The 18,272-nt window shown below is 42.3% G+C and overlaps 1 protein-coding gene across 4 annotated transcripts in view; it reads right to left on the reverse strand.

The window, feature by feature from the left end:
- Positions 1 to 18,272, reverse strand: part of LOC109888901 (liprin-beta-2) — a 124,289-nt gene that overhangs the window by 86,744 nt on the left and 19,273 nt on the right. For all 4 annotated transcript variants that reach the window (XM_031823051.1, XM_031823052.1, XM_031823057.1 and 1 more), the window contains exon 2: positions 489 to 590. In XM_031823051.1, coding sequence (XP_031678911.1) covers positions 489 to 552 — 64 coding nt within the window. In that variant the 5' untranslated portion in view covers positions 553 to 590. The remainder of the gene's footprint in view (positions 1 to 488; positions 591 to 18,272) is intronic.

Here is an 18,272-nt window from a genome sequence, read left to right on the forward strand (position 1 = left end):
AATTTCCGTTCTCAGAATGTTATAAAAGTTTCAGGGAACCAAAGTAAAACATTCTCAGAACCTGCCGGCAACTGCCGGCAAAAACTAACATTCCCAGAACAGGCAAAATTTTCAGAATGTTCAGAATGTTTAAAAAATCATTCTGTTTTACCAGTCAGTAAACTTATGGCTTCATTACCAGAACCAATAAGAAACTAAAAACATACGTTCCCACAACTTCCAAGAAACAAAATGTGCTAGCTGGGCAGTAACTGTGTACAAAGAAGGTATAATGCTGTAATGAGCTATTTTCAAAAGAAATTAACGAGTTGATCCTGTTTGTTTTTGTATTCCAAATGTATCTCTCAGCTTTGTTTAATATATTTAAAAAAAATTTCAATGGTTAATCCAAAGAGCATAATAAGAACTGTGGCGAGTGGATTATATGTATTAGGGAAAGATTAAAGTGACAAAATACTGGAATATGATAATGAGTTCAATCATTTTACCTGCAATGATGTCATCCATTTGCTCCAAGGCCGCCTCCAACATGTGACTTGCATCTGAGGCCATGGCGACAGACTACTGCATCGGCCTCTATGCTTGATGTCCTAGGAAAGGAAGACCATTGTTAAATTCTAAGAATGAAGAATTCTAGAAGAGTTCAAATCTAATATATGCTAGCTTTGTTAGCTTTGTACACATTGAACAGTAAATAACATAGAAAAAAAGGTTTAAAATAACAAAAAGATTAAAGATGCGCTGTGAAATATATTTTCCATAACCAAAAATATTGAATTTTCAGCTGTTTGAAGCTGGTGTACAAAACTGAAAGTAAAAGACGCAAAAACAAAACTTAACAGCACACATAGAACCGATCTACCGCTTCTTAGACTTGCTTTCAATGACAAAGACAGATCTGTAACTCATATTAATATATGAATTTGGTTGGGTCGCCCAAAATGTGACATATTGCAGCTTTAAGAAATGTCATATGGTACGATTACCCACATATACATACCTAAACGGAGTACTGAGGACCAATTGTACTGCTGTGATATATTCTCCATTGAAATGTTTTCAGATATTGTCTGTCTTCTTCCTAGGCATACATTTCAGTGTGATTGGCTTGGCCTGGTATAGTGAGTACTAGTATTTTCCCTGGATCATCACCGTCAGTAAGACAGTGCATGGCTTAGAGGCTGGTTCCCCCCACCCCTATGATGACTGTATAGCACAGAACCCCTGTTCTAATGAGGCCTCCGAGCTACCCAGCAGGGTCTCCTCCCTCTGTCATTCTGCTTTACAGCCGTCAGCATCTACCCTCTTAAACAGAGAGAACAGCACGTCCCCTGAGTAACCCCCCAGGTTAAAGGATTTAAACACACTGTGAATGTCTTCGTTCTTTCAGCTGTTGACAGAGTTGATGGTTTGTGGGCTCGGGGCAATGCTTCCTCTATACTAATTTAGCAGCTAAATTGTTGCCACTGCTGCAAGCAATCTGATTTTTCCGATTTTTTATATATATATATATTTACAGTTGAAGTCGGAGGTTTACATACACCTTAGCCAAACACATTTAAACTCAGTTTTTCACAATTCCTGACATTTAATCCTAGTAAAAAATCCCTGTCTTAGGTCAGTTAGGATCACCACTTTATTTTAAGAATGTGATGTTGAGGTGTAGATCTTACAGTGAAATGCTTACTTACAGGCTCTAACCAATAGTGCAAAAAAGGTATTAGGTGAACAATAGGTAGGAAAATAAATAAACAACAGTAAAAAGGCTTTATACAGTAGCGAGGCTATAAAAGTAGCGAGGCTACATATAGACACCGGTTAGTCAGGCTGATTGAGGTAGTATGTACATGTAGATAGGTTAAAGTGACTACGCATATATGATGAACAGAGAGTAGGAGTAGTGCAAAAGAGGGGTTGGTGGGTGGCGGGACACAACGCAGATAGCCCGGTTAGCCAATGTGCGGGAGCACTGTTTGGTCTGCCCAACTGAGGTAGTATGTACATAAATGTATAGTTAAAGTGACTATGCATATATGATAAACAGAGAGTAGCAGCAGCGTAAAAGACTGGTTGGGGGGGCACACAATGCAAATAGTCTGGGTAGCCATTTGATTACCTGTTCAGGAGTCTTATGGCTTGGGTGTAAAAACTGTGGAGAAGCCTTTTTGTCCTAGACGTGGCACTCCGGTACCTCTTGCCATGCGGTAGTAGAGAGAACAGTCTATGACTGGGGTGGCTGGGGTCTTTGACAATTTCTCCAACACCGCCTGGTGTGGAGGTCCTGGATGGCAGGCAGCTTAGCCCCAGTGACGTGCTGGGCTGTACGCACTACCCTCTGTAGTGCTTTGTGGTCAGAGGCCGAGCAATTGCCGTACCAGGCAGTGATGCAACCAGTCAGGATGCTCTCGATGTTGCAGCTGTAGAACTTTTGAGGATCTCAGGACCCATGCCAAATCTTTTTATTTTCCTGAGGGGGAATAGGCTTTGTCGTGCCCTATTCACGACTGTCTTGGTGTGTTTGGACCATTCTAGTTTGTTGTTGATGTGGACACCAAGGAACTTGAAGCTCTCAACCTGCTCCACTACAGCCCCATCAATGAGAATGGGGGCGTGCTCAGTTCTCCTTTTCCTGTAGTCCATAATCATCTCCTTAGTCTTGGTTACGTTGAGGGATAGGTTGTTATTCTGGCACCACCCGGCCAGGTCTCTGACCTCCTCCCTATACGCTGCCTCGTCATTGTCGGTGATCAGGCCTACCATTGTTGTGTCATATGCAAACTTAATGATGGTGTTGGAGTCGTGCCTGGCCATGCAGTCGTGGGTTAACAGGGAGTACAGGAGGGGACTGAGCACGCACCCTTGGGGAGCTCCAGTGTTCGGAATCAGCGTGGCAGGTGTGTTACTACCTACCCTCATCACCTGGGGGTGGCCCATCAGGAAGTCCAGGAACCAGTTGCAGAGGGAGGTGTTTAGTCTCAGGTTCCTTAGCTTAGTGATGAGCTTTGAGGGTACTATGGTGTTGAACGCTGAGCTGTAGTCAATGAATAGCATTCTCACATAAGTCCAGGTGGGAAAGGGCAGTGTGGAGTGCAATAGAGATTGCATCATCTGTGGATCTGTTTGGGCGGTATGCAAATTAAAGTGGGTCTAGGGTTTCTGAGATAATGGTGTTGATGTGAGCCATTACCAGCCTTTCAAAGCACTTCTTGGCTACGGACGAGAGCGCTAAGGGTCTGTAGTCATTTAGGCAGGTTTCCTTTGTGATCTTGGGCACAGGGACTATGGTGGTCTGCTTGAAACATGTTGGTATTACTTGTGTCATGCACAAAGTAGATGTCCTAACTGACTTGCCAATACTATAGTATGATAACAAGAAATTTGTGGAGTGGTTGAAAAACAAGTTTTAATGACTCCAACATAAGTGTATGTAAACCTCCGATTTCAACTGTATATTTCTAACGAGACACGCTTTTAAATGGATAGTCGTTGGCTCAATGACTGGAAGTCTATGGGAACAGCTGGCATGTCATTGCACTAACTCTGTTAGCAATGCAACCCCCCCCAACCCTTGCATCCACTGCTGAAAAGTACCAGGTTTGTCTCCAATACAGTTCAAAAAGGATCAGAGTAAAGCGTGACTGATCATTTGATTGTTGTGCCAAGAAATACATCTGTCTCACACATCAACCTATGATGAGTTCCAATTATCAAAGTCAATAGAAATATCTTGAACAGGGCTTTAAATACTTAAGTATTTAATTCCCCTAAACTATCTCCATACTATCATATGGCCAGGTCGCAATTGTAAATGAGAACTTGTTCTCAACTTGCCTACCTGGTTAAATAAAGGTAAAATAAATAAAATAAATATGACAGAATGGAAACATATCTATTATTATTCAAGTAATCTTCTCTGGAAAAATTATAGATGTGACCATTGACTGTGAGACGTTGGTGAAACACAGGCATAGGCCTCTGAGACAAAAGGCAACTGTAGACGTCGGACAGGCAGGCAGGGAGCACGTTGAAATGAGAAAGGCGTCAACAGTGTTAATTATGTGGCTGTTCAGATTTAGCTGGACACGGCTGAGTGTGATGGCTCCATTTATTCAGAGCCTCTGTAGTGACAGCTCCTCTGTGTAACAGCAGCACAGTGGGCAGCAGACAGTAGTATTCTAATAACTGGCATGATTATACAAACCCAATTAAAGCCTGCAGTTAAAGGCCATGAGGACCTCAGGACTCCCTTGTACTGCAAACCTCTAATGGACAGGCCAGAGAGAATAATACAGTCTACTACCCCTATAATCAACTGGCACAGTGGGCAGCAGACATGGGGTCAATAGGGTCCGCGGGTCCCGAAAAAAAATAATACAAATAAACATACAGTGGGGCAAAAAAGTATTTAGTCAGCCACCAATTGTGCAAGTTCTCCCACTTAAAAAGATGAGAGAGGCCTGTAATTTTCATCATAGGTACACTTCAACTATGACAGACAAAATGAGAAGAAAAAAAATCCAGAAAATCACATTTTATGAATTTATTTGCAAATTATGGTGGAAAATAAGTATTTGGTCACCTACAAACAAGCAAGTTTTCTGGCTCTCACAGACCTATATATATATTATCAGTCAAAAGTTTGGACACACCTACTCATTCAAGGGTTTTTCTTAATTTTTTATATTATTTTCTACATTGTAGAATAATAGTGAAGACATCAAAACTATGAAATAACACATACGGAATCATGTATTAAACAGAAAACTGTTAAACAAATGAAAATATTGTTTAGATACTTCAAAGCAGCCACCCTTTGCCTTGATGACAGCTTTGCACACTCTTGGCATTCTCACAACCAGTTTCACCTGGATTGCTTTTCCAACAGTCCTGAAGGAGTTCCCACATATGCTGAGTACTTGTTGGCTGCTTACCAACACTCTGTGGTCCAACTCAAGATGGCATAGCAGTTCAGATGTCTTTTGTCCTCGTCTTGTCGTGTCCCGTATATATATATTTACAACTTTTTTTCACATACATTTTTTCAATTTTCCATCAACTCATCTTCAAAACACTCTCCTGCAACCCGCCTCCCCAATTTATATTTATAAAAAAGTATTATTTACCTCAAATCTGTAATCCTCCAAGAAGCTAGCCAGAAACTCCAAGAAGCTTGCCAGAAACTAGCCAGAAGCTAGCCAGGAGCTAGCCCAGAAGCTAATCCAGAAGCTAATCGGAAGCTAGTTCAGAAGCTAGTTAGCTTCTTTACTGGCAAATCGTTAGTATTCAGCTAACCACGGTTTGTGGTCATCAGCTATCCTTTAGCTCGAAAATCTATCGCCAGTTTTGTACGGCGCAGCGCGGCTCGGAACGGAACATACCGGACCAATTTTTCTCTCCATGTCCCTGGATTTCAACTGCTCTATGGACATTCATACCTGGATCTCACAGCTAGCTAGCTGCTATCCGTGTGACTATCGGCTTTCGTCGATTCCGGAGCAAACATCAATTATTCCGGAGCTAGCCAGCTCCGTCAATCACTCCTGAGTTCCATCAATCACTCCTGGGCTGCAGTCACCTATCCGGACCCGTTTTGCTGCCTACGCGGAGCCCCACCGGGCCTTCACAACTGGACTGCCGACGTTCTCTACCTGAAGGAGTTATCCGGCTGGCTCCTCCGTCGCGACGTTACCTGAAGGCCCATCTGCGGCCTGCTAACCGTTAGCTGTCTTATCGGCTGCTATCTGAATAGTCAATCGGACAATTTATTTATTTATTTTTATTATGTTTTCTTCTTGGGCCTCTATAACTATATCTATTGTTTTTATTTTTGTTGTTGTTGTGTGATTTGGATTAATCCCCTCTACCACACGGAACCCCACTAATCTACTGACGGAACGCAAGAGGTGGCTAATAACAGACCTCCATCCTATGCTAGCTTGCTACCGATGGCCTGGCTAGCTGTCTAAATCGCCGTGACCCCCAACCAACCTCTCCACTCACTGGACCCTTTTGATCACTCGACTAAGCATGCCTCTCCTTAATGTCAATATGCCTTGTCCATTGCTGTTCTGGTTAGTGTTTATTGGCTTATTTCACTGTAGAGCCTCTAGTCCTGCTCACTCTACCTTATCCAACCTATTAGTTCCACCACCCACACATGCAATGACATCTCCTGGTTTCAATTATGTTTCTAGAGACAATATCTCTCTCTTCATCACTCAATACCTAGGTTTACCTCCACTGTATTCACATCCTACCATATCTTTGTCTGTACATTATACTCTGATGCTATTTTATCGCCCCCAGAAACCTCCTTTTACTCTCTGTTCCAGACGTTCTAGACGACCAATTCTTATTGCTTTTAGCCGCACTCTTATTCTACTCCTCCTATGTTCCTCTGGCGATGTAGAGGTGAATCCAGGCCCTGCAGTGCCTAGCTCCACTCCTCCACTCGCTCTTTTGACGACTTCTGTAAGCGTAATAGCCTTGGTTTCATGCATGTTAACATTAGAAGCCTCCTCCCTAAGTTTGTTCTATTCACTGCTTTAGCACACTCTGCCAACCCGGATGTTCTAGCTGTGTCTGAATCCTGGCTTAGGAAGACCACCAAAAATTCTGATATTTTAATTCCAAACTACAACATTTTCAGACAAGATAGAACTGCCAAAGGGGGCGGTGTTGCAATCTACTGCAAAGATAGCCTGCAGAGTTCTGTCCTACTATCCAGGTCTGTACCCAAACAATTTGAACTTCTACTTTTAAAAATCCACCTCTCTAAAAACAAGTCTCTCACCGTTGCCGCCTGCTATAGACCACCCTCTGCCCCCAGCTGTGCTCTGGACACCATATGTGAACTGATTGCCCCCCATCTATCTTCAGAGCTCGTGCTGCTAGGTGACCTAAACTGGAACATGCTTAACACCCCAGCCATCCTACAATCTAAACTTGATGCCCTCAATCTCACACAAATTATCAATGAACCTACCAGGTACCTCCCCAAAGCCTTAAACACGGGCACCCTCATAGATATCATCCTAACCAACTTGCCCTCTAAATACACCTCTGCTGTCTTCAACCAAGATCTCAGCGATCACTGCCTCATTGCCTGCATCCGTAATGGGTCAGCGGTCAAACGACCTCCACTCATCACTGTAAAACGCTCCCTGAAACACTTCAGCGAGCAGGCCTTTCTAATCGACCTGGCCGGGGTATCCTGGAAGGATATTGATCTCATCCCGTCAGTAGAGGATGCCTGGATATTTTTTTTAAATGCCTTCCTAACCATCTTAAAAAAAACATGCCCCATTCAAGAAATTTAGAACCAGGAACAGATATAGCCCTTGGTTCTCCCCAGACCTGACTGCCCTTAACCAACACAAAAACATCCTATGGCGTTCTGCATTAGCATCGAACAGCCCCCGTGATATGCCTTTACATCCCTTCTCACCTCATTTGCTCACATTGTATATAGACTTGTTTATACTGTATGTTTGTTTTACTCCATGTGTAACTCTGTGTCGTTGTATCTGTCGAACTGCTTTGCTTTATCTTGGCCAGGTCGCAATTGTAAATGAGAACTTATTCTCAACTTGCCTACCTGGTTAAATAAAGGTGAAATAAAAAAAAATTAAAAAAATAAAAACTCATCCCAAACCATCTCAAGTGGGTTGAGGTCGGGTAATTGTGGAGGCTAGGTCATCTGATGCAGCACTCCATCACTCTCCTTCTTGGTCAAATAGCCCTTATACAGCCTGGAGGTGTGTTGGGTCATTGTTCTGTTGAAAAACAAATGATAGTCCCACTAAGCGAAAACCAGATGGAAATGGCGTATCGCTGCAGAATGCTATGGTAAACATGCTGGTTAAGTGTACCGTGAATTCTAAATAAATCACAGACAGTGTCACCAGAAAAGCACCACCACACCTCCTTCTCCATGCTTCACCGTTGGAAACCACACATGCAGAGATCATCCGTTCACCTACTCTGCATCTCACAAAGAAACCAAAGGACAGATTTCCACTGGTCTAATGTCCATTGCTCATGTTTTTTTGGCCTAAGCAAGTCTCTTCTTCGTTTTGCTGTCCTTTAGTAGTGGTTTATTTTCAGCAATTTCACCATGCAGGCCTGATTCAAACAGTCTCCTCTGAACAGTTGACGTTGAGATGTGTCTGTTACTTGCCCTGTGAGGTGCAATCTGAGGTACAGTTAATTGCCGATTTCTGAGGCTGGTAACTCTAATGCACTTACCCTCTGCAGCAGAGGCAACTCTGGGTCTTGCTTTCCTGCGGCGGTCCTCATAAGAGCCAGTTTCATCATAGCGCTTGATGGTTGTTGCGACTGCACTTGAAGAAACTTTCAAAATTATTGAAATTTTCCGGATTGACTGACCATGTCTTAAAGTTATCATGGCCTGTTGTTTTTACTCAGTTGGGTTTCGACCCCTGGTATCGTATAAACGTGCATAAGACATGGAAAAATGCATAGAATTGCAGAAAATTAGCTTTAAAATAGCAACAGAAAAATCTCTGCCCCGTGCAAAAGTTGTAGAATTTCAGGAAATTACCTTAAAAACGGGAAAATGTTCTCTCCACCAACAAGAGGGGTGTGAACAGTTTGGGGTTGCATGGGTTGCGAGTTGGAGGTTTGTTACTACACCGATAAAAACATTATCCATCGGACCTCTGCCACTTAGGAAATTTGTGTTACCAAACTTTCTCAAAAAGTACTTGAGTACCCCTGGTCTACTGTCTGCTACTGTACTATCTAATGTATGTCTTGAAGACTCGGCCTTGGTAGAGCTTAAATGAAATCAAATGACATTTTATTTGTCACATGCTTCACAAACAACAGGTGTAGATTAAAGGCCAAGACAAACGAAACGCGAACGAGTGAACAAGCGTGTACTTGCTGAAAATAGAATACACGGTAGTGAATGACAGAAAACAGCTGCGACTGTCAACGGCGTCAAAAGCATAATGCGCTTCAAATTAGAATGGAAGTCTATTTTTCTTGCGTCTACATGAAGCAATGCCTGTTTGCATTTCATTTAATTTGGCCTTCAAAATTCAAAAGGAACTCGCACATCCAAGCTATTTTTTTGCAGGTGCATGGTAATAGTTGAATAAAATTGGAAAAAATAAGAAACCCGCACACTGCTCTTTAATCAGCTTTACGTATCGGCCTCACAGCCTTCGTCAGAGCTTTTGTGAGTTTTTTTAAATTAGCACCCTCTAGGTCTACATAAGGGTGAGATATGGGAGAACCTTCCAGAAGGAAAACCATCTCTGTAGCACTACACCAATCAGGCCTTTATGGTAGAGTGGCCAGATGGAAGCCACTCCTCAATAAAAGGTACATGACAGCCTGCTTGGAGTTTGCCAAAAGGCAAATAAATACTCTCAGACCATGAGTAATGGTCACCACCGATAAATCCATGATAAGCATTTCTCTATGGCTGGCCATGCCTTCCTCCTTCTCCTTCACCCAAATCCAGATAGCAGATGTTCTGAAAGAGCTGCAAAACCTGGACCCGTACAAATCAGCTGGGCTAGACAATCTGGACCCTCTCTTTCTAAAACTCTCCGCCGCCATTGTTGCAACCTCTATTACCAGCCTGTTCAACCTCTCTTTCGGTATCGTCCGAGATCCCTAAAGATTGGAAAGCTGCCGCGGACCTACATCTATCCTGCCCGGACCTATATCTATCCTGCCCTGCCTCTCTAAAGTCTTCGAAAGCCAAGTTAATAAACAGATCACTGACCATTTCGAATCCCGCTGACCTTATCTCAGCTCACTGGTCACGATAACAACCCCCACCCGTAGCACACATTCCAGCAGGTATATCTCACTGATCATCCACAAAGTCAACACCTCATTTGGCCGCCTTTCCTTCCAGTTCTCTGCTGCCAGTGACTGGAACTAATTGCAAAAATCTCTGAAGCTGGAGACTTATATTTCCCTCACCAACTTTAAACATCAGCTATCTGAGCAGCTAACCAATCGCTGCAGCTGCACATAGTCCATCTGTAAATAGCCCACCCAATCTACCTACCTCATCCCCATACTGTTTTTATTTAATTTTCTGCTCTTTTTCACACCGGTATCTCTACTTGCACATCATCATCTGCTCATTTATCACTCCAGTGTTAATCTGCTAAATTGTAATTCTTCGCTACTATGGCCTATTTATTGCCTACTTCCTCATGCCTTTTGCACACTGTATATAGACTTTATTTTTTTCTACTGTGTCATTGACTTGTTTATTGTGTTACTGGCTTGTTTATTGTTTATTCCATGTTATTCCTTTTGTAACTCTGTGTTGTTGTCTGTGTCACACTGCTTTGTTTTATCTTGGCCAGGTCACAGTTGTAAATGAGAACTTGTTCTCAACTAGCCTACCTGGTTAAATGAAGGTGAAATAAAAAATAAATAAATACAAGTAACAAGATCTGATGAAACCAAGATTAAACTCTTTGGCCTGAATGCCAAGTGTCACGTCTAAATAAAACATATGTTAATGTTTCAATGCAATTCTAGCTTAAATGGTGTAAGATCTGATGAAACCAAGATTAAACTCTTTGGTCTGAATGCCAAGTGTCACGTCTAAATAAAACATATGTTAATGTTTCAATGCAATTCTAGCTTAAATGGTGTAAGATCTGATGAAACCAAGATTAAACTCTTTGGTCTGAATGCCAAGTGTCACGTCTAAATAAAACATATGTTAATGTTTCAATGCAATTCTAGCTTAAATGGTGTAAGCGTAGTGCTCCAAATAATAATAACAAGTCAGAAATAATTCTTACAATATTTAAAGTGTGGCTGCTGTCACAAGACACATTGATAACATGGTTATATACAGGAAGTACCAGTACCAAGTCGATCAGTGGAAGCTCCTCAGAGGAGGGAGGGGAGGACCATCCTCCTCAGTGATTTAAAAAAAAAATGTTTAAAACATTTAAAAAGTTCATTTTGGGATAACACTATACAAAATATATTCACGTCACCAAATAATTGATTAACATGCACAGCTCTTGCAGCATTAACTGACATGTTGTCCACCCAATCAAACGATCCGAGAATGAATCTAGTAGTGAAAATATAAGCTACAGCTAGCTAACACTGCAGTGCATAAAATGTGGTGAGTAGTTGACTCAAAGAGAGAGAAAGACAATAGCTGAACAGTTTTGAACAAATTGATTTATTCATAAATGAAGGAGAAGAAAGAGAGAAATAGAGAGAGAAATGTCATAATTTTCATTCACTTTCAAATTCACTTGCTTAGCTAGCAAATGCAGCTAGTGAATGAAAAAAGTGAATGAAAATAAAGCTAGTTTAGCCTACTCAAACACACTGCTCAAACAGATGGATGCTATGTTAAATAGCTAGCTATGACTATCCAACAAAACCATGGAACTCTTCCAAGTCAAGGTAATCTTTTGGTTTTACTAATTTATGTGCTAAACTGCTTACTGACTGTACAATATAACATTACTGCATGATTGTAGCGGGTTTACTAACGTGTTAGATTCTATATTGACTATGACGTTACTTTAGCTAATATGGAGAGAACGATGCAGGCTGTGTGTAGCGTTTATGATGTAGTTTGGCTTAGAAAGTCTTTTTTGGCTGGTCACATACACCTAATGTGTTGTGCATTGAAGTCCACAAGCGAAGGGAAAAGGTGAGAGGAGGAGAGCGCATAGATGCAAGAAGGAACACAACGTGGCTGCCATGAAAGGTAACTGTGTTTATGCGTTGATTCTGTTTAAAAGAGTTTCTTAAATGGAAGCAAACGGAACGAAACGGAGATAAACATACCTGAATTTGTCCAACAGAAACTATCATTTGCAACTGTTGGACTAATGATTACACCCTAGATCAGATAGATGCAAGAGTGAGTCACCTCAAATTTTTCTCTTGACCTGTGTGTACCTACGTTGTAAACCTGAATTCATAGGTTATGTTGTAGCAATCTCATGATGGGTATTGAACTGGGTGAATGGAATATGAATGAGTATATGAATGAGTCATCCAATATTCTGTAATTGAAATAATTCCATGCTTATGAAATAAAAAATTGTCCTCCTTCATCTTAAATGGCACCGACCGCCACTGGAGTCGATATGCAGAGGTACCAGGTAATTTAGGTAGCTATATACAGTTGAAGTCGAAAGTTTACATACACTTAGGTTGGAGTCATTAAAACTTGTGTTTCAACCACTCAACACATTTCTTGTTAACAAACTATAGAATTGGCAAGTCAGTTAGGACATCTACTTTGTGCATTGACACAAGTAATTTTTCCAACAATGGTTTACAGACAGATTATTTTACTTATAGTTCACTGTATCACAATTTCAGTGGGTCAGAAGTTTACATACACTGAGTTGACTATGCCTTTAAACACCTTGGAAAATTCCAGAAAATGATGTCATGGCTTTAGATGTTTCTGATAGGCTAATTGACATCATTTGAGTCAATTGGAGGTGTACCTGTGGATGTATTTCAAGGTCTACCTTCAAACTCAGTGCCTCTTTGCTTGACATCATGGGAAAATCAAAAGAAATCAGCCAAGACCTCAGAAAAAAAATTGTAGACCTCCATCCTTGGGAGAAATTTCCAAATGACTGAAGGTACCACGTTCATCTGTACAAACAATAGTACGCAAGTATAAACACCATGGGACCACGCAGCCATCATACCGCTCAGGAAGGAGACGCGTTCTGTCTCCTAGAGAAGAATGTACTTTGGTGCGAAGTGCAAAGTGCAAATCAATCCCAGCACAACAGCAAAGGACCTTGTGAAGATGCTGGAGGAAACAGGTACAAAAGTATCTATATCCACAGTAAAACAAGTTCTATATCGAAATAACCTGAAAAGCTGCTCAGGAATGAAGAAGCCACTGCTCCAAAACCATCATAAAAAAGGCAGACTACGGTTTGCACCTGCACATGGGGACAAAGATCGTACTTTTTAGAGAAATGTCCTCTGGTCTGATGAAACAAAAATATAACTGTTTGGTCATAATGACCATCATTATGTTTGGAGGAAAAAGGGGGATGCTTGCAAGCCGAAGAACACCATCCCAACCGTGAAGCACGGGGGTTGCCTGCATCATGTTGTGGGGGTGCTTTGCTGCAGGAGGAACTGGTGCACTTCACAAAATAGATGGCATCATGGGGGAGGAAAATTATGTGGATATATTGAAGCAACATGTCAAGACATCAAAAGCTTGGATGCAAATGGACAATGACCCCAAGCATACTTCCTGCATACTTGCAAAGTTGTGGCAAAATGGCCTAAGGACAACAAAGTCAAGGTTTTGGAGTGGCCATCACAAACCCCTGACCACAATCTCATAGAACATTTGTGGACAGAACTAAAAAAGTGTGTGCGAGCAAGGAAGCCCACAAACCTGACTCAGTTACACCAGCTCTGTCAGGAGGAATGGGCCAAAATTCACCCAACTTATTGTGGGAAGCTTCTGGAAGGCTACCCAAAATGTTTGACCCAAGTTAAACAATTTAAAGGCAATGCTACCAAATACTGAGTGTATGTAAACTTCTGACCCACTGGGAATGTGATGAAAGAAATAAAAGCTGAAATAAATCATTCTCTCTACTATTATTCGGACATTTCACATTCTTAAAATAAAGTGGTGATCCTAACTGACCTAAAACAGGGCATTTTTACTCGGATTAAATGTCAGGAATTGTGAAAAACTGAGTTTAAATGTATTTGGCTATTGTGTATGTAAACTTCTGACTTCAACTTTCGGTTGGGGTGAAATGACTAAGCAACAGAGTAGATAATATACAGTAGTAGCAGCATATGTGGTGAGTCTGAAAGTGTATGTGTGTGTGTGTGTGTGGAGTCAGTATGCGTGTGTACCTATGTATGTGTGTGTTGGGGTGTAAGTATGTGAGTGTGTGGGCAGAGTCCAGCGTGTGTGTATAGAGTCAGTGCAACAGAGTTAGTGCAAAACAGGGTCAATGCAGGTAGTCTGGGTAGCCATATGATTAGCTTTTGAGCTGTCTTGTTCAGCAGTTTTATGGCTTGGGGGTAGAAGCTGTTCGAGGTCCTGTTGGTTCCAGACTTGGCGCACTGGTACTGCTTGCCGTGAGGTAGCAGACAGAACAGTCTAGGGTAGGGATCATCAACTAGATTCAGCCGTGGGCCGATTCTTTCTTGAGTGGATGGTCGGGGGGCCAGAACATAATTACAAATCATTTGTACACTGCAAATTGACCACAATAAGCCCAAACAGATACAGTGGCAAGAAAAAGTATGTGGGTCCTTTCGAATTACCTGGATTTCTGCATAATTTGTCATAAAATTTGATCTGATCTTCATCTAAGTCACAACAATAGACAAACACAGTCTGCTAAAACTAATAACACACAAACAATTATACGTGTTCATGTCTTTATTGAACACACTGTGTAAACATTCACAGTGCAGGGTGGGAAAAGTATGTGAACCCTTGGATTTAATAACTGGTTGACCATCCTTTTGCAGCAATAACCTCAACCAAACATTTTCTGTGGTTACGGATCAGACCTGCCAACGGTCAGGAGGAATTTTGGACCATTCCTCTTTACAAAACTGTATCAGTTCAGCAATATTCTTGGGATGTCTGGTGTGAACTGCTCTCTTGAGGTCATGCTACAGCATCTCAATCAGTTTGAGGTTAGGACTCTGACTGGGTCACTCCAGAAGGCGTATTTTCTTCTGTTGATTTACATCTGTGTTTTTGCATCACCCAACTTCTGTTGAGCTTCAATTGTTGGACAGATAGCCTTACATTCTCCTGCAAAAATTAAGAATTCATTTTTCCATCGATGATAGCAAGCTTTCCAGGCCCTGAGGTAGTAAAGCAGCCCCAAACCATGATGCTCCCACCACCATACTTTACCTTGGGGATCAGGTTTTGATGTTGGCGTGCTGTGTCTTTTTTTTCTCCACACATAGTGTTGTGTGTTCCTTCCAAACAACTCAACTTTAGTTTCATCTGTCCACATAATATTTTTCCAGTAGTGCTTTGGAACATCCAGGTGCTCTTTTGTGAACCTCAGACATGCAGCAATGTTTTTCTTAGACATCAGTGGCTTTTTCCATGGTGTCTCCTGATGAATGGACTCCACTGTGAGGGTGAGTGGTTGGGTGATGCGTGTGATGATTAAGGATCCTAGTGGCCGATTATTGAGGGCTTGAACCGGGAAAGGAGAGGAGAGCGGGTATGAGATGATGTTATGAGAGGAGGCAAGGGTCTGGTCAATAAAGTTCCCAACAGCACCGGAATCCACTAACGCTGTAGACACAGTATATGAGGGACAGTCAATTAGTGTTATGGACACCAAAAAGAGTTTTGCAGAAAGTGATGAAGATGGAATTCTCACTCCTGTCCCAGGAGGTTGAAGATCACGTGACTGTCCCTCTACTCTTTTGGATCCCGGATTGGAAGTGCCGGACACCGCTGGAGCTGGTGCCCTCCTTGACCAAAATACAGACAGAGGCCCAGCTGTCTCCATCTGGGTCGCTCTGCCGCGGAGAGGCGTGCGACCCCTACCCCTCAGTCTCTGATCCAGAGTATTCACTGAGGGAGGGAGAAAAGCGATGAGAGTACCGACGCTCCCGAAGTATGTTATCCAGACGGATAGTCATCGCAATGAGTGCTTCCAAGGAGAGGTTGTCATCTCGACAAGCCAGTTCCGTCTGGACCTACTCTCGCAAACCTCTTCTTAATAGTGTACGAAGCACCGACTTGTTCCATCTGCTGGATGCTGCTACTGTCCGGGAGGTGAGTGCTTACTCGGCAGCCGTCTGGTCCCCCTGCTGTAATTGGAGTAGGTGCTCACCCCCGACTCTCCAATCCAGGGGATAATCAAAGAAGCATTTGAACAGAGCCATGAACCCCTCATTTAAATCTATCTCCTCCTCTCCTCTCTCCCAGACAGCCGTGGCACATTTCAACGCCTGCCCAGTCAGCAGAGAAATAACCGTGGCAACCTTGGACCTCTCATCTGGTGCGTAAAGTAGAGGGAGCACTGATGTAGGAAGCCACAGCATTTAGATGGGGTGCCGTCATATTTATCCGGGAGGGACAAACGGGCATCACTGACCTGAGAGGGTTGCTGAATGGGCGGTTGTGCTGGCTCGCTGGGTCCACTGGTTGTAGAGTGTCCGGGTATGTTCAAAACATTGCACACTGCAAAGAACCTCTTCCATAGCCGTCCACAGTTGTGCCAGCTGGCCATGGTGTTGACGTAGTAGGTATCCCTGCTCGTCGAACTGAGATTTTCTGTTGTCCTGCTGCTTCCATTGTTGGAGTCAGTATTCTGTAACAGAGACGCTGAGAGTCAAGAAGCAGGTGCAACGTTGAATAAAAACAACAAACATGGAACAAGACAGCGTAGCGTCTACGCATAAACACCAGAACAATACTGACTGGGGAAAGAACCTAAGGGATTGACAGATATAGGGGAGATAATAAGTGAGGTAGTGGAGTCCAGGTGTGCCTCATGATGACGTGCAGGTGTACGTAATGATGCCAGGTGTGCGTAATGATGGATCCCAGGAATGTTGGATAGTATACCGGCGACGTCGACCGCCGGAGGGGAGGAGCGGGAGTAGACGTGACAGAAGGAGCGAAAACCCACAGACACTCGGCCCTGCACATTTGACACGTGCAGTACACAAATAATCAACAAAAAAATCTGGAAATGTCGGAAGAAATATAATTAAGAAACCAAATAGCACTGTAAGAGTAATCCAAATGCAATCTATATGTATATACAGAGGATGCATTTATACAAGATACACGACAAACCACTTCTGTATGGACCTCGCTTTGTGCATGGGGGTATTGTCATGCTGAAACAGGAAAGGGCCTTCCCCGAAATGTTGCCACAAAAAAAACGCATAGGCTATTCTCATTGAGTTGAGTGTGGAAACGTTTTATCCACAACTCTCTGTCAATTGGTGTTGCATTATACTGAAGATTTAAACGATCCTCCAATTCTGGTTTATCGACCCCACCACTAGCCATTGTACAAAAGGACCGTTTGAAATGTGCCAATTAAGATTTGAATTTTAATTACAATTTTTTTTTTACGGAAAGGTCTGAAATGTTTTCCAGCTCAGATGTACTCAAAAGAGGCATATAACACAGTGCAGGCATAGTCTATAGGTCTAGTGTTTTTATTTTGTAAACATAAAATGTTTATGTATTAATTTGGGTTCACAGTGTGGACAGAACCGAATAAATGTACTGTTAAACCCAGCCCCTTCATGCCACCACCAGCTACTGCGACAATAATTCCGGTTGTGAAAATAGCAAAAATATTTCTGACACACCCCCAAACGTATAACGCTACCACCAGCGCTAAGATTTACCATTGCGTTAAGTCTTTAACATAGAGCCCATTATATGTCATCTGTAATAATAAACCTACAATTCCCTGGTATTCATAATCATAGTAAAACTATCTACTACTTATTTCTCAACATTAGTCTACTCATATTTTATGTAGAAACTGCCAGCAAAACAAGTTTGACAACAGTCTGTTTCCTCCTTATACGCCCTGTCATGACACCAGTTATTTATAATGACATTTTCTGCCAGATTTTAAAATTATTTCTTGCTGTGAAAAGCATTGATGTTGTACTTACCAAAAACAAATATGACCAATATACACTCACAAATATGACTAATATACACTCATATTACTAATATACACTAATATACACCCAGTATTTTAGGTACACCTATCTAGTACCAGGTCGGAGCGCCCTTTGCCTCCAGAACAGCCTGAATTATTCGGAGCATGGAAATGTTGCTCAACTGGTATCAAGGGACCTAACATGTGCCAGGAAAACATTCCCCACACCATAACACCACCACCACCAGCCGGTACCATTGACACCTGACAGGATGGGGCCATGGACTCATGCTGCTTATTTCAAAACCTGACTCTGCCATTAGCATGACTCAACAGGAACTCGGATTCGTCAGACCAGGCAATATTTTTCCACTCCTCAATTGTCCAGTGTTGGTGATCGCGTGCCCACTAGAGACACTTCTTCTTGTTTTTAGCTGATAGGAGTGAAACCCGGTGTGGACGTCTGCTGCAATAGCCCATCTGTGACATCGCTGTTGTACTTTTCAATTATTTCCCTATTTGTGACCCGCCTGTTATATTGCACGATTCTTGCCAATCTCCTTTGACCTCTCATCAATGAGCTGTTTTCGCCCACAGGACTGCTGCTGA

The sequence above is a fragment of the Oncorhynchus kisutch genome, linkage group LG4 (genome assembly GCF_002021735.2).
Source record: "Oncorhynchus kisutch isolate 150728-3 linkage group LG4, Okis_V2, whole genome shotgun sequence".
Taxonomy (NCBI): domain Eukaryota; kingdom Metazoa; phylum Chordata; class Actinopteri; order Salmoniformes; family Salmonidae; genus Oncorhynchus; species Oncorhynchus kisutch.